At 45.6% G+C, this 26,874-nt stretch overlaps 1 protein-coding gene across 2 annotated transcripts; it reads left to right on the forward strand.

Annotated features, from left to right (window-relative positions):
- LOC148473720 (gastrula zinc finger protein XlCGF66.1-like) lies at nucleotides 1–25,381 on the forward strand. 2 transcript variants are annotated; one of them, XM_088459561.1, is made up of 7 exons: nucleotides 1–69; nucleotides 2,720–2,821; nucleotides 4,813–4,872; nucleotides 7,038–7,185; nucleotides 14,582–14,689; nucleotides 18,233–18,331; nucleotides 21,293–25,381. In XM_088459561.1, exons 2-7 carry the CDS (start codon nucleotides 2,738–2,740, stop codon nucleotides 22,012–22,014), a joined length of 1,221 nt encoding a protein of 406 aa, XP_088315687.1. In that variant the 5' UTR covers nucleotides 1–69; nucleotides 2,720–2,737; the 3' UTR covers nucleotides 22,015–25,381. The 2 variants fall into 2 exon arrangements, with proteins under 2 accessions (XP_088315687.1, XP_088315688.1); XM_088459562.1 differs by having other exon boundaries at nucleotides 16–59.
- Nucleotides 25,382–26,874: the final 1,493 nt, after the last annotated feature.

Below are 26,874 nucleotides of genomic sequence, written 5' to 3' on the forward strand. Positions count from 1 at the left end.
ATCCCAGCAGCAGCGCCAGCACTGCCCCATCCTAACTCCAGCACTTCCTCCAACACAACGTGAGTGCAGGTACGACCGCTCCGGGGAGGTTTCCCTACACTCTTATACGCTGTCATTAGGGCTATATGTATATACAGATCCCATCATGTCAGGTCGGCGGCAGCCAGCGTGTGCGGGGAGGCATCTCTGTAGCAGTGAGAGCCCCACGGACTCCTGAGCCCCGGCCCTGGCATCACTGCCGGGTAGTGTAGTGACTGGGGGGCAGCTTGTGCTTGTGGACAGTTACCCTACTCCCTTGGGGCGTTATTGCCCTCATGTGGCAGGAGAGTGAGGACCTAGCTCTTGTGTACAGGTGAATAATAATGACTACAGCTGGGATTTGTAAATATGTTTTTCCCAACTATTTAGGAAACTTTTGGTTACTACCATTGGGTGTTTTAGGCTTCTTTGATCTAATAAATTTTTTACATTATCATCCTATTTAACTACATATTTCACCCAATTTGCACATATTTGCGCTAGAGATGAGCGGTTCGGTTTTGGCTCGGCTCTTCCCGCCAAGTTTGGATCTCCGAACGGGGCAAAACGTCATCTTTCACAGACATCTCGGCACAGATGGCAGGAAGATCCAAGCCAAAACCGAACCGCTTATCTCTAATTTGCGCACATACTTTGCAGCATGAAACTACATTATAATCCCAGCTCTAATAATGAATGTAAGGGAATAAATGGAAAATTATGGAAAACAGAGCAGAATGCATTTGATCGTAGCATCTGAGGTGACTGACTTGTAGGCGGCTAGTGGACAGAGGGATCTCTTGTCTGCTAAGGAGACCATAAGACAAAATGACAAATATGCTGTTCTCTCTTGATAAGCTTTTGCATGCATGGATTTTGCTGGATTTTCTAATTGGTTCTTTACATGACATACCATGTTTTCAAGTTCTACTTCATAATGCGCAGCTGTCAGTCACTGTCAAGGTGCTGAATGCATCGATATAGCAAGTGTGGAATACTTTGGTATTGTATACGTATGTAATGTTTAGATATGCTGATGTTTCCAAAATTTTGTTAGTTGGTTCGGGACATACTAATTAATTATTTATTCACTAAATAACATATATCAGCTAGAACTCCAGCCATTGTACGAGAGAAATGTTCCAAGTTGGGGTTGTTAATGCTATTGTGTAAACAAGCCTTTTTTTGTGTACAGTATTATGCTTTCTGGCTGTTGCATGCTGGGTACACATCTAACAGATATATCTGCAGATGATGGTTGTTCAAAAACATTGAACAACCATTATCTGGCCGCTGCTGCCGCTAGCTAGTATCGCTAGCAGGGGCTAGAGAGGGTCGTGCCATCCTCCCTGCAGCCCCTGTTGCAAGTGTACGGGCGGTCATCTGATTGCCCGTACACACAGCACGATGCCCCAATATATCTGCAGATATATTTGGCATCGGCTGTGCAGCAGAGCCAACGCGATGTGTCTGCGAACAATGTTGTTCACAGACGTATCGCTGGTACGCTCTGGCCGACGCACACAAGATATATTGGCCGATCAATTGATCGGCCAATGTATCTGCTAGTGTGTACCCAGCGTAAGCCGTATCCTGCTTTACCAGACATGTTGGAGCCACACATCAAAGGGCACTTTCAAGTGATCTGAAGATATGGAGATGCCATTGGCAACCCCTGGTAAATTATAACATGGGACAGGTTTAAGGTGTAGAGGTTGTCTTTAGTTGTTGGAGGACAGTGCTCAATAGGAGTCATGACTCCTGTTGCACTTGTCCAGGATATTCCCTATTTAGATATTGAAGCCTCCACTTTTTGGCTGGCCTTCTATACAGACCAGCCAAAAGCAGGAGCACAATCCGGACCATGTAGGTTGAGGAGTAAAGAGCGTGGCTCAGTAGTGGGGATTACGTATTAATGTGACTAGGGCAAAGACACTGGTGAGGTATAGGTGTGGGAAATGTGCAGTGTGTTGAGTCCCCTGGCATTGTTGTTTTGTTTCTAATATTGTTGGCTATTTATGTTTATATATAATAACATGTACTGTCTTTCACTTACTACTCGACATAGGTAATTAATTTAGCCCACATTCAGGTACTGGGAAGGCCAGGGGCGACACAAGAGTCTGACCTACAGGCAGGACGAAGAGATCTAAATTTTCCCCTTGGTCCTCACAACGGAATGTAGTCTAAATCCCAGCGTGCGGGATGCCGATGGTCTGAATACCGGTGCCGAAATCCCGACAGGTCGGGATCCCGGCTGCTGGTATCCTTAAGGTAAGTATCATGAGGTTAGGGTTAGGTAGCAGGGTTAGGCCTTAGGGAGAGGGTTAGGGTTAGGCACAGAGTAGGGGGTGTTAGGGTGCGGGGAGGGAGAGGTTAGGTTTAGGCACTGGGGGAGGAGGTTAGGTTTAGGCATCGGGGAGGGAGGGTTAGGGTAGGGGTTGGGAAAATACTTACCATGCGTTCCTATGGGTATCGGGATTCTGGCTGTCGGGGATGCCGCTGTTGGTATTCTGGCTAGCGGCATCCCGACAGCCGGGATTTTATACCCAACCCCTCACAACCTGTCTCTAACTTTTCTCTATTTAGTCCTCCTAACTGTTTTCTCGTCTTCTCATGTTATTAAATGGCCATTATTCATCACAGACAATAGTCATGTCCATTTGCTTTCCATTTATCTAATCTATGTTATCATTCACAGTCTCCCAAGTCTCACTTAATGATTACCAAAATGAACAAGAAGCAATTTACTGAAAAGATTTTGAATCACGCTCTGGGGATCATCTATTTGCTGACTGGAGAGGTGAGTGCAGGACTCATTTTGCTGGTGACGTTTCGTCACTGCGGTACATCCGAACAAGATAGAGATGGATAATCGGACTGAAATCAGTAGAGCGTGAGACAAACATAGGGCTCTATCAATTCAACACGAGTTGAATAGCGAGCGCCGGGAGGGAGCTCCCGGAGCTATTCAATTCAGCGCACTGTTTTGTCGGAGAATGCCGGCTCTTGCACCTTAAACTTGGTGTTTAGTCGAGAGAATCGGCATTCTCCGACTAAACTGCCCGTCGTTATGCTGTCTCTGTGGTGCTAAGGGCAGAAAACAGCATCGCGACGGGAGTGTTGTTGGAATTCTGCTCGCAGCCTGAGGGGTGTGAGAAGAAATCCTTAGTCGGGGTTAACAGCGTACAGCATTGAATATCTCCAGGAGCTCCTTTCCAGCGCTATTCAATTTGCGTTGAATTGAATCGAGCCCATATAGAGAAGGAGGCTGGAAAGTATAGACTATGGGCCTGATTCAGAGAGGATCGCAATGGCGATTCCGTACGCAGATCGAGCGATTGTTTTCCATCGCACATTCGTATAAGCCGCACTACACGTGTGCTGCAGTCACATTGCGATTATGGATGCACTTAGGAATACATTACACAGTGATTGACATGTTGTCTGCGTTTGGGGGTGGTAACTGGAGGGTTGTCAGAAAAACGCAGGCTTGTCTGACCGTTTAAACGCTGTTACATGGGCGTGCATAAATTAGCTCATGCGATCTCCTACGCAGTATGAGAGCTCTTTAACAAGAAGATGAATAGGGATTTTGTAGTTGCATAGATGCATACGACTTAACATACAGGCGAATATCCGCGTTTAGGCCCTGATTCAGAGCCGGACGCTCTGACAGAGCGCTCGCTCTGAATCAGGGTCGGCCTTTTTGTTTTTTAGAGCGGCCTCTCTCGCATAGCTGTGGGTGACCACCCACAGCTATAGCGAGCGGCCAGGAAGATGGTTGCGATGGTCAAGACCACCGCGACCAACGGGCTTGCGATGAGACCCTTGTGGTAGGGTCTCGTTGCCGCAAGCCCCAGAGAGACTTCGGCTCTATCAGAGCCGAAATCTTTCCCACTGACATCATTCGTGATGTTAGTGGGGCCGGCCCCAGACGGAGGCTTTCACATGGGAACGCCTCAGTTTGGGCAGCCACTCCCTCGGCCCGCCCACCAAAGGGGGCGTGCTGTCACTCAACATCGACAGCACGCCCCCTTTGGTATGAGACCCGGAGCGACGGATTGCGCATTCGCGCACTGGGCCACCATCGACCCGCTTGCGAGCGGTTCTGAATCAGGCCGTCTGCAAAATTGCATTTGGTTTGCATGCAACTCCTCACAGTGACTCAAGAAGGAAGGTCTCTGGAAGTTTTTGAATAGTTTCTAAAGTTCTTCAGACCCTATTTTGCTTGCTTTAAAAAGAGGCCCTGGAGGTGAAGTGCAAGTGCCATTCCGGGTGAGTAGGAATGTATTATTAAGAGCCAGAGGCTGATTATTGCTGTTAGATGTCTAGTGAATTTGATAAGCATTGCCATAAATATTGTTTCCGATCATAACTGTGGCTGCCTTCATTGTGAGTAGATTAGAAGTACAGTTTAATTTGGCTGCAGTTGTAATTTTCTGTATAGGGACAAAACATTTCACAGTGACTGTTCTTGCAGTTGAATCTGTTCGTCATGCAAGCAGACGATCTGTGATTTTCCTTTGATTAAATAAAGTCACGTGCCAGTAATTTATGATGGGGGAAGTTACAAACTAGATTGGCTGGTAGATGTTTAGAAGAATATGCTGCTGCCATTGCGGAATTGCATGCATGTAGTATAACTGGTTCACAGAAAAATAAGTAACACCTAGCAGAAAATCAGATGCTTTTTTTTTTTCCAAAGTGAACTAAAAGGTGTTAAAAAAAAAAAATACCTAGTACATTGTCTGTCCAGTGCACGTGCATCTGACATGTATTCTCATTCTGTAGGAATATGTCGTTGTAAAGAAGACTTCCCCACACAACAATATGCACCCGTTGACTGGAGAGGTGAGCATTGCTGTGGATTGTCATTCTGATTGTTCTGGTTACCCGTGGCCGGACGCCATTCCATCAGTGAAGACTTTTACCTGGGTTTTTATCCTTTCTGAAAGTACTTCACTTTGACTTTGGCTCTGTTGTCATATTTAAAGTAGTTGATCCTCCATATGCAAAACCACGCTTGTAATTGTCATATCTGACGGTGCCATGCTGGAGAATGATGATGATGATGATGATAAATATCATTAAGAAGAGGGGAAGTCCGTAATGGTGCCGGACAGCCCTTCACTTTGTCCATCGCTATTTGTACAAACTGAATTTCTACTTCCTTATTGTCTAGGGCAGAGGTTCCCAAATGCGGTCCTCAAGGCTCCCCAACAGTTCAGGCTTTAGAGTTATCCATGGTTGAGCACAGGTGGTTAAATCAAATTGACTGAGGTACAAATTAAGTCACCTGTGCTCAACTGTGGATATCTCTAAAACCTGAACTGTTGGGGAGCCTTGAGGACCGCATTTGGGAACCTCTGGTCTAAGGATTTATTGGGAGATGTATTATCTGTTGATAAATGTCAAATGCGTGACATCCAATACAACTTGACACCTGAGTAAATCATCAAGATGTATTAAAGCAGTTACCAGAAAGAAAAAAAGAATACTTTTCTTTACCGTCTCTGTAAACTTGTAGTGATATTGTTGTCGCCATGCGGCTGTATGGCGACAGTATTGTGGCAGCAATTATTGTAAACAATAAGTTCACCTTTTGTAATTGATAATGTTATCACATATCGGCAGGATTGCCTGCCGGTGTGTGTAGACTGTTTAGTGACTGCTGACCAGGAACATTGGCAGGTATCTTGCCAATGCATTGTCCATCCTGAATCTGTGCTAGCGTTCCCGCTAGGCTGTTTTAGCGGGGCGCGGCGCCCTGCCCTCCTTCTGGAGGGCAAAAAGCACCCTGCCCTCACAGCCTGCGGGTGCCGTCTTCACCCACGGGTCGCAGTGTCCCGCGGGTGGAGAAATGTGTCACCGCCGGAGAATAGACGCCGGGCGCATGCGCCGGACATCTATTCTGCCTGTCTGCAGTGGTTGGGGGCTGCCCGGCGTGTCTTTAAGTGCCGGGCACGCCCCCAAGAGTTATGAAAAGGGGACGCGTGTTATAGACACGCCCCCTTTTCGATGGCCGCGCTCCCTTTTCAGACGCGCGCCTTGCCTGCCGCTGGAGCTAGAGTGAACACTATGTGCTGAATGAGATTTTGGCAAGATCTCGCGCATGTGCATTGGCGCTGACCAGGAGCAATAGTGTTGCTCATCAGCGCTACGTTAATGCACTATGGGACTTGCATATATCGCTGGAGGGAGGAGTTTATTCTCTCCAACTCTGACGGCCGAGATGCTAATACAGATGTGTCCTTGCTCATCTAGCCTCAATACACCATGCAGCACAGATGCCTGGTGTGAGTAAGTCGCCAGGTCATATGCAACTCTGCTAGCGTCAGGCGTCTTTTTTTTCAATGTATCTAAGTCGCGATACGGCTAGGAGACACACACCAGGAGACTGTGATGATTAGTTTGATATGCAACACTTGTATATCTGTGTACGATTGAGTCTCTGAATAAGCATGCAAAGGACTATGATGCAGTGGCCGCAGCTTTTTGACACGCCAAGTTCTGTTTACAGACTCCGTTGCACACAGATATACATGTGTCACATATAAGATGAATCAGCACAGTCTCCTGGTGCATTCCTAGTGACATTGCGACTAAGACACATTTTTAACAAAAAAAGGAGCAGACGCTAGCAGAGTGTTATGGAGTCAGGCGTGACAAGTGAGGACACATCTGTACATTTCAGCGTTATTGCTTTGCCTTGATACGTCCCTGTGTATGTTATTACTAATAGATGCTTGCTGACATGGATCTAATAGTAACCGCTATTTTATTGAAGTATATTTGTTCTTCCTCCACTAGAGGGCACAGGGATCACTCTGGGTATAAATGAACAACTGAAAGTAGATAAATTAAATTTACTTGGCTTATAATAAGGAATTAAACACTAATTGCAGCACAAATAGATTAAAATTGGTCTGGCTATAGAAGTGGAAGTCGCCTCTTTTTCTGCAGAGGGTCAGGAACGGCTTTCTGTCTGTGTGTATTAATAGTACTGTCTGTCTTAGGTACCGATAAAATGTGGCGACATCTCCATCTATTTCTCCATGGAGGAGTGGGACTATATAGAAGAACACAAGGACCTTTATAAAGATGTGATGGTTAAAAATCACCAGTCCCTCTGCACAGTGAGAACGAAGACAGAACAGACCTCAGGTGATCCAGTTATTACGTCTCTCGCCTAGTGTCGCGGTCGAGCAGTATAAAATGTATTGCGCACAGTAAAAGTGTTATGGAGCTTCAAATACATGTCCTGCTTATGTGTGCCTAGTACAGGGGAATGCACAGACTAGCATCTTATCTTTTTGTACAAGATTGGTTGTGCCTGCATTCCCCTCACCTGGTCTAAGTTGTTTTAGTTTCTCTTGACCTAATCACACCACATTGACATAAGACAGTGCATGCAAGCTGATGTAGATTAATAGGAGGCATTTAGGTGTAAATACGGGCATTATGAAGACCGATCTATAAAGCTTAATAACTATTAGAATATGTAAGAGCTTTACAGAAGATAAAGCAAGTTATGCAACATAAATATTGTTCTATTTTTTACATTATCCCATGAGACTAATACAAAGGGTGTAAACAAACCACTAGTTAACCTGTGTTTCATAGTGCGATCAAATGCCTTTTGATAACTGTCATATTTCACTGCCCTAGAGCCCTACCAAGACACCTGACAATCACAGCCAATCATATCCTGCATTGTTATGAAGTTATTTCTACAATCTACCAAGCCGTCATCATCTGTAGCTTTGCCACATTAAAGCACCAACTATGTTTCAAAACATTTAAAGTGTTAAATCTTTCTCAACCTCTTATAAATTAGGTAATTCTACTGTCTTCTTCAGGGTCCATAGGGCTCCACAGGGAGACAATGGGGTGTAGTTAAGCTTTTGCAATCCCAGAATGCTCCGGTCCTTCCCCCCTATTCCCCACCCCTGAACCTGAGGCAATCGGTTTGCTTGGTGTCCGGCAGGATCCGAATCACTATTAGAACAGGGAGCTGCATTAAGCAGCCCAAGCTTTTATTTTTATGATTTATTTTATTTACTTTTACTACTGACGGGCGAGCAGAACTAGACTGTCCAACGGACGTCTGTGCTGCTGCTCTATCACCCCTCCACGGCGCCGTGACTCCATCCCTCGGCTTGGTACTCTTGGCGGGGCTCCCGGAGACCTGGCTAGCGGGCCCCATGGGTAGACCCCAGGCTGTAGCCGGCACTCCAGGGGACAGGTAAGTCGGGTTAGTGCTCACGGTAACCCGCGGTTTGGCAGACATACCTCTGGTCTCAGGGGACAGACCAGAGCTTCTGACATGGACACCGGTCCGTCCGGGGCTCCTCTAGACCACTACAGCATATATACTGGTGCTAGAGACCAGGGAACCGGTGGTTAAGTCAGACCGGGGAGGTCAGCACTCTCTCACTGCTGCCCCTCCCCCAGCTCAGAGCGCCATTCCACTGCGGTCTTGCCACCCTGAGCTGATCCTCCTCCCTGGCCCTCTCTGAGATCTCCAGCGGCCATTTTCTCTATGCAGCAGCCACAGCTCTCTCTGGTAACGCTGGGTCCTGTCCCCCTACATACCTCTCCTAGGAGCCAGGTTATGTAGCGCTATAGCCTACCAGCCACTGCGGTCTGAGTAGTTGATTGTAATGCCTTTTGCAGTTATATTGATTTCTACATTGTATGTGACTAATGCTAGCGCTGTCTGCCTGTGTGTTTTCACTATTCTGTCAGCTTATGCCTTTCCCTTTTTTCTCACTATAACCCTAACATACTGGTGTATCAAGGGGGGTCCACTGTACTTCACAACTACTTGTATTTGTGAAGGCTGTCACATACTGTCTGGTTGCACTCTGCTCAGTGCCATATTCTGTGCTGTGTCCTCCTGCAGCTGTATCTAAGCAAAGGCAGAATCACTGTACTGCATAACCACTTGTATTTGTTAGGGCTGTCACATACTTGGTGGTTGCACGCTGCTCAGTGCTATATTGTGCGCAATACTATCCTGCAGCTATGTCTAGCAAGGGTAACAAGTAAGCTGCTGCACCTATACTGCTCTCTGGCAGATCCTGTGCAGCTGGCTTAACTGAGGAGGATTTAATTCAGGATGGGCTATGTGCAACTTGTTATAATACACAAGACCAATCAGCCCCTGCTCAAGAATTGCAGACCTCCTAGCAGTCCTGGCAGTAATTCCCCCTATAGAGTTTTCACAACAGGTAAAGGCAATACAAGTACCTCCTATGCCTCCTCCATGGGTAGACATACTCTCTAACTCAGTACAGAGTCTAGCGGCCACCTCCACTGCCTTTCAAAATATGTTGCAAGGTGAGAATCCCCTATCCAGTAAAACTACTAAAAGTACTTTACTATCCTCAGAGTCTATACATCTCTCAGATTCTGAGGTGTCATCTGAGGAGGCAGAAGATGCAGATCTCTCTCAACGAGTCTCCCTCGGGAGGAAGAGCCTCAGTCTAAAATAAATGTACCTGCTTTAGTACGGGCTGCAAAATCAATTCTTCAGTTAGAAGCTGCTGAGCCCACTCTCAGAACAAAACAGCCACTGTTTAAAAGACAGAAAGTGGTTTTAGTGGAGTGCTCTCGCTCAGATCAGCTTTCTGAACTCATGAGTGAAGTTTGGAATACTCCCAGTAAAAAGTTTCAACCTCCAAAACGTCTGATTTCTTTTTACCCTTTTCCAGTAGCTGTTTGCGCTAATTGGCTAGCTCCCCCAGCTGTTGGTTCCCATGTCACACGTCTGATTACAAGCTCTACTTTACCTATCCCTACGGCTTCCTCCTTAAAGGACACAACGGATAGGAAGCTTGTCTCAAGTCTGTGATGGCCATTGCCTGGGTGACAAAAGCCATTAAGAGCTGGGCTGATGCCCTGGAGGAATAATTTTCCTCGGATGCTTCCGGGAACAGCTGTCCTATATTTCCCACATCAGGGATGCAGCCTCCTATTTAGGAGAAGCGGCTTTGGATACTGGTCTCTTGGCCTCCAAAGCGTCTGCTACTTCGGTGGTAGCTTGCCATATCCTTTGGCTTCGTTCATGGAAGGCCTTAGAATCATTGCCCTACAATCCTCTTTGGGACAGAGCTGGATAAGATTGTGGCTGCCTTGGCGGTGTCTAAGACAGCCTTTCGACCATCAGCATCTACACCGAGGCCTCGGATGTCATCCTTTAGGTCCTTTCGTCCCCAGGGACAAGCTAAAGGCAGTCCTTTCTTCGGCAACGGCTTCCACAAGAGCCTCCATGCCCAGGACCAAGTAGACCTGGGACACCAAACATCCTGCTACTAAATCCGCAGTCAAACCTTCTGCCTGATGGGGCGGGCCTTTCCCTCGGGGGTCCCAGAGTAAGAGGCCGACTTCTTCAATTCGCCCAGTGCTGGCGTAAAACCACAGATGCTTGGGTACAAGAGGTGGTCTCTCATGGGTACGCCCTCTCATTCCTCAGGTGCCCCCCCTCAGCAGTTCTTTTACACAGGCCCTGCATCAGACCCGAGCAAAGCCCTGCTCCTCCAGAAGGTCATTCAGTCCTTGCTGCATGCGGGGGTAATAATTCTAGTCCTGTCGCTACAGCGAGGAAACTGTTATTATTCCACCCTTTTCCTGGTTCAGAAGCCCCATGGGTCTCTTCGGCCTATCCTCAACCTCAGATCTCTGAATAAGTTTATCAGGGTACACGTTTCGTATGGAAACTCTCCGCTCTGTTGTCCTAGCTATGGGTCCTGGGGACTTTATGGTGTCTCTGGACATTCATGACGCTTACCTACATGTACCTATAGCGCCCTCTCATCATCGGTATCTTCGGTTTGCTGTCCTACAGCAACATTTCCAATTTCAGGCACTGCCCTGTGGGCTTTCTACAGCTCTGCTGGCCTTTACCAAACTCATGGCAGTTATGGCAACCCACCTGCATCGTCAGGGAAATCAGGCTGTTCCCATACTTTGACGACCTCTTGCTCTTAGCACACTCTCCAGAGGTTCTTCACCACCAGCTTCAGGTAACCATTTCCTTTCTACAAAGACACGGCTGGTTAATCAACTGGAAAAAGTCCTCCCTGACCCCTTCACAAAGGATGGTGCATATGAGAGCTCTTCTAAATTCTCAGGCGCAGAGAATCTTCCAGACAACAGAGTAGATCTTGGTACTGCAGGAATGGGTGTGCGCAGGTTACTCCACTGTCGCCGAGTGTCATTTCACTCAGCAATGCAGACCATTGGGGTCCATGGTAACCATCTTCGACATGGTGGAGTTCGCTCAGTTCCACTCCAGGCCCATACATTACCTAATCCTTTCCAGGTGGAATGGGCTGCCTCATCTGACTCATCAGGCGGTGCGCAGTGACTGGCCAGCTCTCCTTCCAAGGTCGCTGGACTCCAGCCGAGACAACCTTACTAGTCAACATCCTAACTCCGAGCCATCTACAAGCTCTCACCCTGGCTCAGGACATTCTTTGGGGCAGACCAGTACAAGTACAGTCTGACAATGCCACAGCGGTGGCCTACCTCAATCACCAGGGAGGCACTCAAAGTCGATCAGCAATGGCAGAGGGGTCACACATTCTCACATGGGCAGAATGCCATCTCCACTGTGTTCATCCCCGGGATTCTCAATTGGGAAGCGGATTTCCTCAGCCGTCACGACGTGCATGCCGGGGAGTGGTCTCTACACACAGAGGTCTTTCAACTCCTAGTGGACAAGTGAGACCTCACAGACGTGGATCTCATGGCCTCTCAACACAATCGCAAGCTTCTTATGTACGAATCCAGGACTAGGGATCCCAAAGCGGCCTTTGTAGACACCTTATCAGTGAAATGGACCTTCCATTTGGCGTACCTATTTCGTCCAGTCTCCCTTCTTCCTCGAGTTCTGGTACTCCGACCTTCAGAGCCTCTCCATAGATGCTAATTTCCAACTCCCTCTCGGGGTCCATGTTTACATCCGGACCTGGTCCGTCTGTCTTTGATTGCGTGGCTCTTGAGACATTCCTACTAAGGTCCAAGGATTTTTCACGCTCTGTGGTCCAGACCATGCTCAGAGCGCGTAAGGCGGCTTCCGCCCCGAATCTATCACCGAGTATGGCATACATACTTCCAGTGGTGTGCTGCCAGAAGCCTTGACCTTCAGATTTTTCCGGGTTTCTAGAATACTTGCCTTCCTTCAAGCTGGATTGGATCTCTGACTCCACCTAGCCACTTTTTGAAGGTGCACTTCTCTGCTCTCTCCTTTTGGTTCCAGTGCAGAATTGCTCCTCTGCAGGGTGTTCTCCGTATACAATCTCCCTTTGTCCCTCCTGTGGCACCATGGGGTTTGTCAGTGGTTTTCCACGCACTTCAGGAATCTCTATTTGAACTGGATTCAGTAGACGTCAAATGGGTCACTGCGAAAACACTTTTTCTTCTGGCTAAAGCATCTGGCTATAGAGTATCGGATTTAGGGGCGCTCTCCTGTCGCTCCCCATTTCTGATCTTTCATCCAGACAAGGCTGTTCTTCGGACGCACCCTGGCTTCCTTCCCAAGGTTTTCTATCGTTTCCACCTTAATGAGGAAATTGTGGTTCCGGTCTTTCAATCACCAGAACTCTCGGCAGGTGAGGCCTCTTTTGGATGTGGACCGTACCATCAGGAAATCTGACTCCCTCTTTGTGTTCTATATGGATTCCAAAAGAAGGGATGGCCAGCTAACAGACTCTGACCAGATGGCTTCGCATGACTGTCTCACAGGCTTACACACAGACTGGCCTTCCTGTGCCGGCTACAGTATCTGCTCATTCTTCATCGCTCTGTGGGTCCCTCGTCGGTAGCCCGCCATGGCGCGTCTGCAGAACAACTATGCAAAGCGGCCACGTGGTCTTCTGATCACACCTTTTTTAGGTTCTATACCTTAGATACACTAGCCTCTCTGGATGCTTCCTTTGGGCGCCAGGTTCTACTCTCAGCTCAGGAGCGTCCTCGCCCTTGCACTGCTTTGGGACATCCTTTGTCCCTGGGGAGCCCTATGGACCCTGAATAAGAAAGTTATGGTAAAACTTACCCTTGTTAACTCTTTCTTCGAAGTCCATAGGGTCCACAGGGCACCCACCCTGATGCACCTGGCTTCTGTGGGTTACGTTTCTTGGTCACCGTTATCTTTCTCCGTTGTGTGAGAGTGATATACTTCTGTGTACCAATCTTTCTTCTCTCCTCTCCTGCTCCTGCCTTGGGCTTGTTGACATACTGATTGCCTCAGGGGCGGGATAGGGGGGAAGGACCGGAGAATTCTGGGATTACTAAAGCTTAACTATTTGGTGTCCTACACCCCATTGTCTCCCTGTGGACCCTATGGACTTCGAAGAAAGAGAGTTAACAAGGGTAAGTTTTACTATAACTCTCATTTTGTCGGTGTGATTGAGTCTTCCCATGTATATTGTGCAGTTCTATCTGTTTCACTGGTGCTGTAGAAATACATGAGAATTCTGAAATTAAAAATGTGTATTTTAATATTTATATTTTGCTAGTGTGGGAGAAGGCTTTGTGGTGCTAAGCCTTTAATTCCAATGCAAATAATCTTTACAGTATATATACATCAATGATGATGCAGTAAGCAAAAACAAATATGTGAAATAGTGAAGATGTCCGCAATCAGAATGATAGGTGTCAACTCCCTATGGCTTGTAGGTGCCTGCTGTCCTTTAGTGATATGATTGGTAAGGTGAGGAAATCTGTTTAGGGTAAAAAAAAGGACAAGCACCTAATAATGTAGTAAGTATAAAGTGCCATGTGCTCACAGTGAAAAAACTGTTAGGCCTATCTGTTTATTATGTAGCCACAGTCCTAACTCATGTACATATGGAATGTTCCCAGATGTGTGTTAACCCACTATTAAATTATAACAAGGAAAACAGCAAGATGAAGTAGTGTAATACTTTATGGTGAATTGGTGGAACCTATGAGATCCAAACTGCATACCAGAAAATAGTAGGAGTTGCGTGCCAGAAAATAGTAATTATTTTTTGTTTATCTACCTTGACTTCCCCATTAGATGGTAACTTTCATGACACTCAGGGAAAAAGAGACTTCTACATAGTGTATTCTTTTTTTTTTTTAAAAGAGCAAATATCAATAACACAAAAGAGGTAATCCAAACTGTGCATAAAAGAAGGTAAAATGCTTGTGTGTGTGTGTGTGTAGTTTGTCCCAGGATGCTGTAAGCCTGCACCTGGGAATGAACCCTTGTTGGATAAATATGTAATTGGCGCAGAGCACACTGTACTGCCTGCTAGTCTACTACTGTGAATGCTCATATGGAGGAGAGTTAAGACTTTGGCTGCATAAAAAAAGAGATAAGCCTGACATTTTTTTCACTTTGGTATGTGAGCATTTGGCACTTTATACTTAGATTTGCTGTTGTTTTAAAATGCTACACAATTAGCCGCTTGTCCTTTTTATATTGCACTAACATTTATATTGTGTGCAACCTAAGTGTATTTCTCCTCTACAATGCACCCTTTGTCTAATAAATGCTTATGTTTATATTCTCTGTTGAAACTTGCAGATTTGCTAGAGGAAGATGTAGAATGCGTGTCAATAATGGACGGGGAGGAGGATGCAAACCGTAAAGAGGATATTGAACCTATAGCACTTTCTCCAGATATTCCCATTGGTGAGTGGGAAGTAGCTGACAATTACTGTAGATTTCCTGACATGCTAGTAATCATTAAACCAAAGGCCGGGCTACGCTCGCGGCAGTGCCCTGTTATTAATCACTTTTGACACGGGACACTGGGTCTCATTCAGACCCGCTCGCGAGCGCAGGACGCTCGCAAGCGGGTCGATGGTACCCAAATGAGCATGACGGAGGGAGCTCCGTCGTGCGCATGCGCGAGACCCGGATAGCGACAGCCAAGCTGTCGCACTGGGTCTCGCACCAAAGGGGGGTGCTGGCGATGGTGAGTGACAGCACGCCCCCTTTGGTGGGCGTGCCGGGGGCGTGGCTGCCAGACGGAGGCGTTCCCATGGGAACGCCTACCGTCTGGGGCCGGCCCCACTGACATCACTAGTGATGTCAGTGGGAGTGCTTTTGGCTCTGATAGAGCCAAAATCACTCCAGGGCTTGCGGCAGCGAGACCCTACCGCAGGGTCTCGTCGCAAGCCCGATGGTCGCGATGGTCTTGACCATCGCGACCATCATCATGGACGCTCGCATAAGCTGTGGGTGGTAACCCACAGCTATGCGAGCGTCCAAAAGGCCGCTCCAAATTTAACTAGGACGGCCCTGATTCAGAGCTAGCGCTCTGGTCAGAGCGTCCGTCTCTGAATCAGGGCCACTGTCCCCAGTTCCTGGATGCCTCCTCCGCTAACTGCCTGCTCCCTGCTGGACTAAAGGCATTATCCGCTTATCGCACTGTTTCCCAAGAGCTATACAGAGATGCAGATCACAGTGCAACAGTCTTATACACATCCAGCAGTTACCGGAGGGGGATATAAGTAGCTGGGACAGGGGGGGGCTGAGGAAGATTTGCACACAGCTCGGCAGTAATTGCTCCTACAGTACATTGTGTGCATGGAACTACATGCATATATTCGCCTGTATGCAGAATTGTACACGTTTTGCGGCAGACCGCCATGATCCATAAGCTTATTTTTATAACTGCCATCAACATCATTAGGGCGCACTTGCACCAGCCTGGAAACAGGAGTATTTACGCTTCTGTCCAAATCTGCATGCCCGCAATTCTGCAGACACACCGTGTCTCAACTATGCCTAGGTAAGAACACCCTGTTACAGACCAGCTATACCCCATTCAGCCGCAATTGGTGATCAGCTGAAATGCATACAGCTCTATATTGCTCATAAGACACACCCTGCAAACAGGCATATCAGTCCCATTGACATTGTGACGCAAGCAGATCATTTTTGACATAGTAGCTTATTCACAGTCGAGTCACATTATTATGACCACCAATTAATAGCCAGAGTAACCGCCGTGTGCAGCACGGACATCAGCTAGACGGGCTGGGAGTGACTCAATAAGGTGCTGGTCGGTTGGCACAGATATCTGGAACCATGCTGACTGCAGTGCAGTCCACAGCTGCTGAAGGCTGCGTGATGGAGTATCCATAGAGAGGACACAGCGATCGAGGTGGTCCCACAGATGCTCAATTAGGTTCAAGTCCAGGGAATTAGGGGGTCAGGAAGGTGCTTGGAAGTATTGGACGTGCTTGTCCAACCACTGTTGAACATTTCTAGCCATGTGATATGTCGCATTGTCTTGCTGCAAAATCCCATCTGCCTCAGGGAAGACAATCGGCATGAATGGGTGTACGTGCTCTGCAAGCATGGATTCATAACCAAATCGGTTGAGGGTGCCTTCCACATGGATGAGTGGGCCCAGAGAATGCAATGAAAATATTCCCCAGACCATAATGCTGACACCACCAGCTTGTGTTCTTCCAGCAATGGTTGCAGGGTGCTTGTTCTCCAATGTTTCTCGCCTGACACGCCAATGTCCATCTGTTCGATGCAGCAGAAAACGTGACTCATCGGAGAAGGCAAACCTTCGCCAATCAGTGGAGGTCCAATTCCGATACAGGAGTGAAAATTTAAGCCTTTTCAGCCGATGCTCCTTCGTTAGCATAGGTGCAGTGACCATCCGTTTGCTTCAGAGCCCCATGCGCAGCAGGGTTTGCTGAACTATCGTTTTAGACACCCGTCTGGTGGCCACAGGTTCATTTTGACGGTGATCCACTGTTGCGTGTTGGACGGCCCTCCCATACCTTCGTAGCCGACATTCACCTTCACATTAATGACACATGGTGCTCCGCAGTTTCCACATCGGTTATTCGCAATGGTACCATTTGCCCAGTCACGATACACCTTTACCACAGCAGCACGCGAACAGTTCACAAACTGCCCTGTTTCAGAAATACTGCCACCCTTGGCCCGAAAGACAATAATCATCCCTATTTGCAACTCTGATAAATCGCCCATTTTACCCATGACTGCAACGAGTGATTTTTGTGCAGACGGCCTATTGCACACCTTATATACCCGCCTTGCCAACGCACGGCATGTGGCGTACTTCATGGGCTACATGCTGCCGATGTCAAATGTAGGAGGTGATCATAATAATGTGACTCGACTGTGTATATCTGTACATCTCTTACACATGCAAAACTGCTCTATAATAGGTGGGTATTAACCTTTTTGGGGATTTCCTTTTGAATGTACGTTGATCTTCATAATGAACCTTTTATTTGAAATCCATTAACCGATCGTGGGTCCTCTCACAGACAGGTATATTTTTCAATCAATTGAAACCCTTTAACTCTACACATGTAAGTTACAGTCACTTATGCGCTTTCTTAAAACAGCTGATTAGACATTAGGGTAGAGATGTCTCAATTTTCTGAAGAGAAATTACCCATAGCCGCCAATCCGCTTCTAGCTATTAATTATCAAGTACATTATGTAAAATGATAGGTAAGAGCTGGTTGGTTGCTACAGACATCTTCTGCTTACATCTCACCTTAGGAGAGGGACATTTGAAAGTTAAAGAGCAGAGAAGAGTAATGGTGCATACACACGGTCAGATTTTTCTTCAGATCTGAACGATAATGATTTTAAAAATCATTCATGTCTGAAAGAAAAATCTGACGTGGGCAACAATGAACGATGCGAGTTACCGTTTGTCAGATAACGATATCTGACATATGATGTGTTTGCAGTCAGATTTGGTCGATTTAATTCATTTTAATACAGGCTGAAATCGTTCAATCGTTCTCCTGGGTTATGGTCTTATGGTTAGGCACCCCTCCGTGAGGTTTAGGGTGCGGGGAGGGGGGGTTTAGGTTTAGGAACCCCGGGTGGAGGTAGTGTTAGACACTAGGGGGGGAGGGTTAAGGTTAGGCACCCCTAAGGGAGGGTTAGGGGGGAGAAGGGTAGTCATAGTATAGTTACTTACCTTGTCAGGATCTTCACTCCTCTGTCTTCCGGCGTCGGTTTTACATCCGCTGGGCTCACGTTCGGCGGCATGTCGTACCGATTCCCATAAATGATATGTAAAATGTCGTGTCCTAAGTTTCCATTGTAGTAAGAAGCAAAGCAAAATCAATTTGCTCCCAAATGTATGTTCATAAACTTATTAAATCTGAAAGTACTTTTATGTAAGCAAAGTTGTGATCAGCATTGTATTGTATTGTGTAGGTGAGGTTAATGACAACATCCTGACTGTTGACCAAGTCGAGGAGGCTGATGAGGGAGGTGATCTGAAGGATGAGGAGGAGATAGTCGCTGATGTCACAGGTGAGGACCTATCATACTGAAGATATCGCTGTCCATTAAAGCCACAAACCAGTCCACCTTGTCACTTCCCCAGTTAGCAGTTACCACACCACTCAGTGATACACCATTACTTCTCATGGAAATTTGAGGAATATGAATTAAGTAAAAACTCTGCTAGATTCACTTCAGTATTGGCAGCATAGTAAGGTTAGACCTCTGTTTCCCTCCTGGAAGTGTTGACATATGAGCATTGGAAACTGTTTGCTGTCATATGACTGATTTCTATTGATTGCATTGAAAACTCTTGTTAACTAGTACAAGGTTCAACCAGTATTGTTTTGTGAGTAGATGGTGCCCTCATACTGTGTACACTATAAAATATAATTGTCCCCACTTTGCACTTGGCTTTATTCACCACATGGGGCACACTAGCCATCACGCTTAATATCCTAGAGCTCTTTATGATCGCCTTCATCTCCATACTTGCTGTAGCCCTAAAACCATTCAAAATATAACTTTGTTTTATTGAAACCTTTAAATAGAGTATATTATGGGAGGCCCTACTGACTAGTGAAGTCAGTAGTGGACTTCCTGCTCTATTAGAGCAGGAAATCCACTCGGCCTTGCGGTAGCAGAGACCCTACCACAGGGTCTCGTCGCGATGGCCTCCTGCCCGCTCGCACAAGCTGAGCGAGCGGCCACTAAAAAAAAAAAAACACGCCCATCAGACCCTGCGAGCTGCCTCCCAGCGAGCGTGTCTGAATCAGGGCCTAAGTTTGAAAGCTAACGGTCCAATAAGAGGAGAAGCATATGTGCAGGGTAGTGCATTCCTAGTCCAAGCACCCAAAAACAGAGCAATATTGTTGGGGTGTTGGCCCACTATTCCAGATATTTTTCTAGTTCCCATAACTAATAACAGCCACATCACTCTGCACAGCTCCTTGTGCTTTGTCTCCTTCCATTTTCAAAGCATATTTCACAATGGATGCATAATGGTATAGGTTACGGAGTAAATATACCTCTCCCAGAGTCGTCCAAAAAAAAGAAAAACCCTACAGATCATCAAACTACATCCATGTGGATATATGAACTGAGATTGTTCAATTAACATAGTCTTCCAGTACCAGGTCAGGCACCTGGCAACACTACTCTATGCTGCTAGAGAACCATACTGCTTCCACTGTCTAACTCTGCCTGTGGTGTTAAAAGCGCTTCATTCCTGCCCCCATATATTCAGTCTCTCTAGTGAATAGTCCACTGCCTCCTAAATGGGTTGGGTACGAGATGCTGCCGCTTGAGATCCCGGAGGTCATAATCTCGATGCATGCATCCCGACAGCAGTAGGGTACAGACACTTGTCAGTCATTATTCTAACCCTCCCTTTCCGGTGCTTAAACCTAACCTCCGCCCGCGGTGCCTATACACAGAACCTAGCCACCCCACACCATAAACCTAACACCCCCCCCCCCCCCTCCCTTTGTGCCTAAGCCTAACCCTTCCCCTAATGTCTAACCCCAGTACTTACCATTAGGATACCGGTGATCGGAAATCTGACAGGTGTAGGAATTGCGGCACCGGCATTCTAAGTGCAGCATCCCGACTGTCGGTATTTTGACCGGATACCTCCTACATGATCAACACACTCTTCTCATGAAATAGTCTCTCTTGCTGTGAGCACTTTGTGGTTAGGATTGGCTTCAACCTTGTTTTATCCCATGTCTGGTCTATCCGTAGGGCCAGGAATGCTTGATAACACTTTAGAATGTAAGCTCTCATGAGCAGGCCCCTCGTCCCTCACGTGCTTCTCCTATCCCTACTTATAGTATCATTTACTCCTAACTCCCCAATTGGCAACTAACATTTGGTTGCTGAGCCCCTGCTGCTTGTGTTATGCAGCTAAGCTATGTGTATAAACCATGTCCTTATCCTGCATTGTTGTGTATTACTATTAACTGTTTTTCTTGTGTGCTCATTTATGTACTGTGTAAGGCGCTGTGGGACCTTTGTGGCGCCATATAAATAAAGGAGGATAATAATAATAAAGGTGCTCAAACCTTAGTCCAACACATCTTGCCAATAAAATTCTTGATAGCACAAACTGCATATAAAATAGGAGAAATTTTCAATTATGGGTGTAGAAGATGGAAAGGAAACGGACTGTGACTTGCTCTGTGCTGATATTCTTAATAAACATAAAATCAGTCATAAACAATCATATGAATTTTTGTTGCGATTAAATAATACAATTCTTGTTGCATCTCACATAAAGGTGCTGACTTAGAAATAACATAAAATAAAGTTTAAGAAAGTCAGCCATAAACTGTACAGTCTCCTACACACATTGAGGGTACAAAGTGTGCCCTGAACTAATATTCAGAGCACAACCTATCAATTCATGAAGCAGTGATGACATCACTGGCTCAAAGTAGGCATGCCCTGGGAATCGGTATGTAATGCTGGCTGTCTGGATGCCTCCTGTCAATATACCGATAGAGGTATCCCCTAACCCTCCCTTCTTGTAGCCGCACCCTATCCCTCCCCGTTAGTACCTAAATCTAAGCCCCCCCAGTGGTGCCTAACCCTCCCCCCCCCCCCCTCCCCAAAACTTAACCCTAACCCTGCTACGCTGCCTAAACCCAACACCCCCTCCCCCCCTTACGGCTAACAGTAAAGGCGCCCCGGGCTTACTTCATTTGGGCTGGCGTCCCTCTGGATTCCAGCATCAAGATTAAGATAGGCGTCGGTATTTCAATGCCTATCTTAAGTCCCGTTTTGAGCTTCCCCCATCAGGACTCAGAACGGCGGCATGCTGTCTGCCGGTCTGATAACTATATATGCGGCAAATTGATATTATATCCGTTGACTACAGTGTGTGATATTATTGCCTGCCCACAAGTTCAGCTACGCGCATCAGTTAGCCAATTTAATAAATTGTTTTGTATTATTCTCAATTGATGAACTAACCATTTATCATGCCCATAGATGATCCTGTGGTGATGAGAACATTAGAGGAGCCTCACCAAGCAGTCAGCCCAGAAGAAGGACTGTTGCAAAGCACCTATGTGCCACAAGAATACCAGGAAGAACACTTTGCCACTCCTTTTCCTAATGAGTCTTACGATGTCGCAAATCTCATTTCCAACTCGCTATGTAGCCAACCTAAACCATTCTCACTGGACGAGACGTTCATCCCGGAGAATAATGCATCGTGGGAAAACATGCAACATTTGAAAAGAAAAAGTCGAAAACAAGACCTGCATTCCAAACAGGATTATATAGATTTGGAAACGGTACATGAAGATGATCCGCTTGATGAGTTTGATCACAACTTTTCTTACAAACCCTGCCTGGCTGCTCACCAGGAATCGTCCACCCCTTATATATGTGGAGAGTGCGGAAGGTGTTTCATCTCTGAGCCTTCTCTCGCCGAGCACATGAAGAAGCATTCAGTCGAGAAGCCTCATAGATGCAACGAATGTGGGAGGGAATTTGAATATCGATCTCGTCTCATAGTGCACCAGAAAACTCACAGTGGGGACAAGCCCCATAAATGCGAGGAGTGTGGGAAGGATTTTAATTACAAGTCTCGTCTTCTTGTGCATCAGAGAAAGCACACAGGGGTGAAGCCTCATAAGTGCAATCAGTGTGGGAAACAATTCGACTACAAATCACATCTACTTAGGCATCAGAGAACACACACATGAATGAGAGAGGTTTTCTTGCCCACCTGAAGTGTCACTGAGGGGAGGGGGTCTCCTCTTGTTAACATGTGGCAAACCGATCTCAGAATATGACACATATATGGAGCATATGATGCAGCTCAGTACGCCATGCGTACCACGGAAGTGAATACTTTCTGGTGCCGTCTAAGCATTTTGAATGGGATTTGAGGAATAGAATAAGGTTTTTGTCTGTGGATGAAGGTGTGCCAACTTTGGTTATTCTTGTGATAGGTCTTGCAGTGGTAACTAGACTGACTGATTGGGCCGATTTGATTCAAGAGGTTATCAATATCCAACAGGACAAGTGGGCCGCATGAACGTAAACCGAAACGGACTTGTGTTACTAGCGGGATGGGCTTGAGAATTTGCAGTGAAAAACAGCAATAATCCAATAACTCAGAACTCTCCTTTTTTGGAAATGTGAAGCAAAGTTAGTATCCCGTAGACAGGCGGAAGTTGAATGGCAGAGGAAGACTATAATATAGGATTCAAAGTTCCATTGTTAAATAATGGATCCCTTTGTACCTCCTTTGAAGTCAGGGAAGATTTTATAGGCATTGCCCCCAGCCCTTACCTCTAAGGTATAAATAGCCAACAATCCCTTGTAATATTAAGGTGGAAATAATTATGTTTTGTTTTTAAAAGGGCATTTAAAACTTATATCAGTTTTATAATCTTATCTTATTGATGATCTTTGGGCTTCCGTGATGATGGGCAGCTTTTGATGAGCAAAGAAAATTGACAGCAGTCATTGAGCACTGTTGTAGAGCTTTCATGGTAAACAGATTTATTCTGATATCCAAAACTCTTACCCTGCAGCACATGACTAAACTATTGGCTGTGTTCCAATGTAAGGCGGACTAGTAAAGGGGCAAATCTGTGTCACATTTGCTTATTACATGGTAATTCATTACTGGGGCTCACTCTTGTGTAATGTGAATCCCTGGATTTTAGTGTAACTGTCTTTTCACAACACACTCTATTCCATATGTAACCAAATGGCGATCAAAAAGTAAGGCTTGAAAGAGACTCTGATGTTGGCATCTTTTTAAGGGTCATTATTGATGTTGAAGGCTGTGAAGGTTAAAGTTTACAAAATATTTTTGTATATGACTAAGGCAGCTGTCAACTTTTTTTTTTTTTTTTTTTATATATTTTAACACTTAGACTTTGTAGGGAATTTTGTAATTTGTACCACTGTCTTAAAGTGTTTATTCAGATCAAAGAAATTTGATGTGTTCCTTGAGTGACATCATAGAATAGGTATTCAGCGTGCGGTGCTGCCGGTTATCCCGAGAACTTGCATCGGGAGATGTATATTTAGATTCATTACAGTATATTTTATTTTTATTAAACCACAATTAATTTAATCCTGTACAATGTGGCACTGAAAGTTTATTGCACATTATTACACCTCTCCTTGTTATATTTAAGGGCTGCTACCAACTTCATTACATTCTTGTTATCACTTTCCACAGAGATATATTCATTTTACACTAGACACCCGACCACCTGTATTAACTCTACTCCAGAGACCATGGACCTGATTCAGAGGTGCCAGGTGGACGCGACCATGATTGCTATATTAGACTCTCCATCGTTGCACCAGCCCTTTGGAAGGTTAATTTCCGCCGTCTGTCAGTAATGCCCGGTTCTGGCTAGCTACCCCTGTTACTTCCCATGAATGGCCACTAAAAATCAATCTCTGCGTGCAATTTTGTCCAGCGTCTCTGAGCGTAACCATTGGGATGCACGCGCAATGTGACTCGTTCGCAAGCGCAGACTGAAATTATTGTTTGCTTTTGTCCGACATCAACACTGCATGCACCTCTGAAGCAGGCCTCATGGGGGGGGGCTTTAATGACCTACACAATTCATCTTACTTTGGCTCTGGCAACATAGGTTTTCAGAGCTTGTGTTCAAAGTATGGTGGCTGTGGCACCCTTGTCAGTTTTATTTAAATCTGAGGCTAGTAGGCATTTATACACTTCCTGAATTAGCTACCTGTCCCATCATGCCTTACTCCAGAGACCAGTATTAAAATTAACACACATGCACATGTTCTCTGTTGTCTGAAATCCGGGAGACATTTTCTAAAATCAAGTTCTGTGATCTTTAACAGCCTTATGCCAGGTACACACAAGACGATATGTCGCTCCGATCCGCCGGATCGGACCACATATCGGTCACATCATCAAGTGCATAGGTTCTCAAACTCTGTCCTCAGGACCCCACACAGGTCACGTTTTCCAGGTCACCCAGCAGGTGCACAGGTGTAATCGCTACTCACTGACACATTTTAAAAGTTCCACAGGTGGAGCTAATTATTTCACTTGCGATTCTGTGAGGAGACATGGAAAACATGCACTGTTTGGGGTCCTGAGGACCGAGTTTGAGAACCTGTGATCTAGTGTGTACCCGCTATGTTGCTGACAATGTGCATCGGCAAGTGTGTATATACACTTTCCGGTGTTGGCACCCCACCGGATCCCGTCACTGACAAGGTCGGTACACACTAGACATTGTCTAGTGTGTACCGGCCTTAAATGTTTGGATCATCAGTATTCTTAGTGCTTAGAGCATGTACCTGTATTTTCTTTTTTTCTGGGACTTATAGGCCACCTGTAAAGAACCATATTATTAACCATTTGAATTAGAAATATCGTCACACCCTCCACCACCAGGGGTGGTTGTGCCTTGGAAGGAGGAGCCCAATTTGTTTTTTTTTGGGGGGGGGGATTCCCAAGGGGTTCCAGCTCTGGGCTCACCAGTTTGGGGCTGGCTAACGTTAAGGCAAGGGGGACCCTATGCTGTATCTCCCTGCTATAGCGTTTTCCCCTCGGCTGGTGCTGGTTTTTGAAAAATTGAGGGAACCCAACACAGTTTCTTCCTCCTGTTTTCTATAACTGTTTTCTATAACTCAGCAGTCTTGCTAGTAGCTATACTCATGCTTTTAACCCTTTTGTTGCATGTGCTACTAACTTAAATTAAGCAGCAACTCTGGTCCTGCTTTGAACCCATTGGTATATGTGTGTTTGCTTTTTGTTTGCCTCGGATTCACCTGTTTTAAGTGATTATATTATAAATATTTCCTTTTATGAGTTGATGTTTTTACGTATATGTTTTCTATAATTTTTTTTATATTGATTTGATGTGTGTTTAAACTTTATGTGATTAAAACATTTTTGATATTAAAATATCTAACCGAAAGAAGCTCATTAGAACACAATAAGAATATGGTATATGTATGTTTGCTTTTCACAGCCTTGGCTTAACCTGTTTTAAATGATTATTTTATACATTTTCCCTTTTATGAGTTGATATTTTTTGTTTGTTTTATTGCTTTGATTTATATGTGATTAAAATATTTTTGATACATAAAATATCTGACTGAAAAAGGCGTCACTTCCAAATTTACTCAGAAGAATCTCAAATTTTGATTGTAAGATGCTCCGTAGAACGCAATAAGAAGTTACCTCACTTTCTGAGTAAACAGCCTCAAGTCCAAGCTATCAGAAGGGCGGAAGCAGAGTTATATGCACGACAACAAAGAATACTTCACAGATATTTACTAGAGAAGCGCACAGCCTCAATACTGAACTGTAAGTAGCACAAGTGGGTGTGGCCAATATAATATGCGTTCCAACATGGGGCACATCACATATGAAACATCCACAAATATAAACATTTGAACCCACGTACAGTATATCCACGGAAATCCTGTAGTGGTATAATACGTACACTATTAGTAATATGAGTAGATGACCATTGGCTATAGTGTATTAGGGTAGAGCGTATATACACAAACTATACAAAACATAGATAAAAAACAGAATCAATACACTGATCAATTAATGTAGCACGAACACCCCCTTGTTTTATACTATATATTACAAAAATACATTGAGAGTTTATTTTATTTAAACCTCTTGGTGCAATCTATGGATCCATTGGCTTTCTTGCCTAAGGAGGGCTTCACTCTTATTACCCCAATAATTAGATGGTGGTACTCAAATCAGTCACCATTGATCTTAATCGTTAAAATTGGTTATTTGCCACTGGTTTGTATGGTTTACCCGTGGATAAGACTTGTCTAATAGTTGTTGGATGGTTAGATATTCTCTCTATAAGGGGTACATTTACTAAAGTGAGAGTTTTTAGAAGTGATGTTGCCCATAGCAACCAATGAGATTCTACTTAACATTTAAATAGCACCTTCAAATCTGACAGTCACAGGCTGTTCTACAACGCTATCTCCAACTGACCATTGCCTGTCTGCAAGCACAAGACTGGATCATCAATTGGAAAAAGTCCTCCCTCTTTCCAACGTTGAGGATGGTACATCTTGGTGCACTCCTAGATTGTCAGGTACAAAGGATCTTTCTGCCAGCAGACAAGATTTCAGTACTGCAATTGTGTGTGCGCAAATTGCTCTGCAATCAATCCATTTACTCAGCAATGCAGGTCATGGGGTCCATGGTATCCACCTTCGATTCGGTGGAATATGCACAATTCCAGTCCCCTTCAACGATTCTTTCTCTCCCAGTGAAATGGACAGTATCATCTGATCCTGTCCCAGATGATCCTCCTCTGTCCAGAGGTTCAGCTTTCCCTCTCATGGTGGCTACAGACGTCCCATCTGGACGAGGGTCACCCCTTTTGGATCCCAGAGTGGGAGCTCCAAACTATGTATACCAGCCTTGGCGGATGGGGCGCGGTAACAGGTCATCATACCTTTCAGGGAAAATGGACAACTCCAGAAAGTCACCTGCCTATAAACCCTGGAGCTTCGAGCGGTGTACAGAGCGCTCACTTTGGCGCGACACCTCCAGGGCAAGCTGA

The sequence above is a fragment of the Taudactylus pleione genome, unplaced genomic scaffold, assembly GCF_031769625.1.
Source record: "Taudactylus pleione unplaced genomic scaffold, aTauple2 ptg000914l, whole genome shotgun sequence".
NCBI lineage: Eukaryota > Metazoa > Chordata > Amphibia > Anura > Myobatrachidae > Taudactylus > Taudactylus pleione.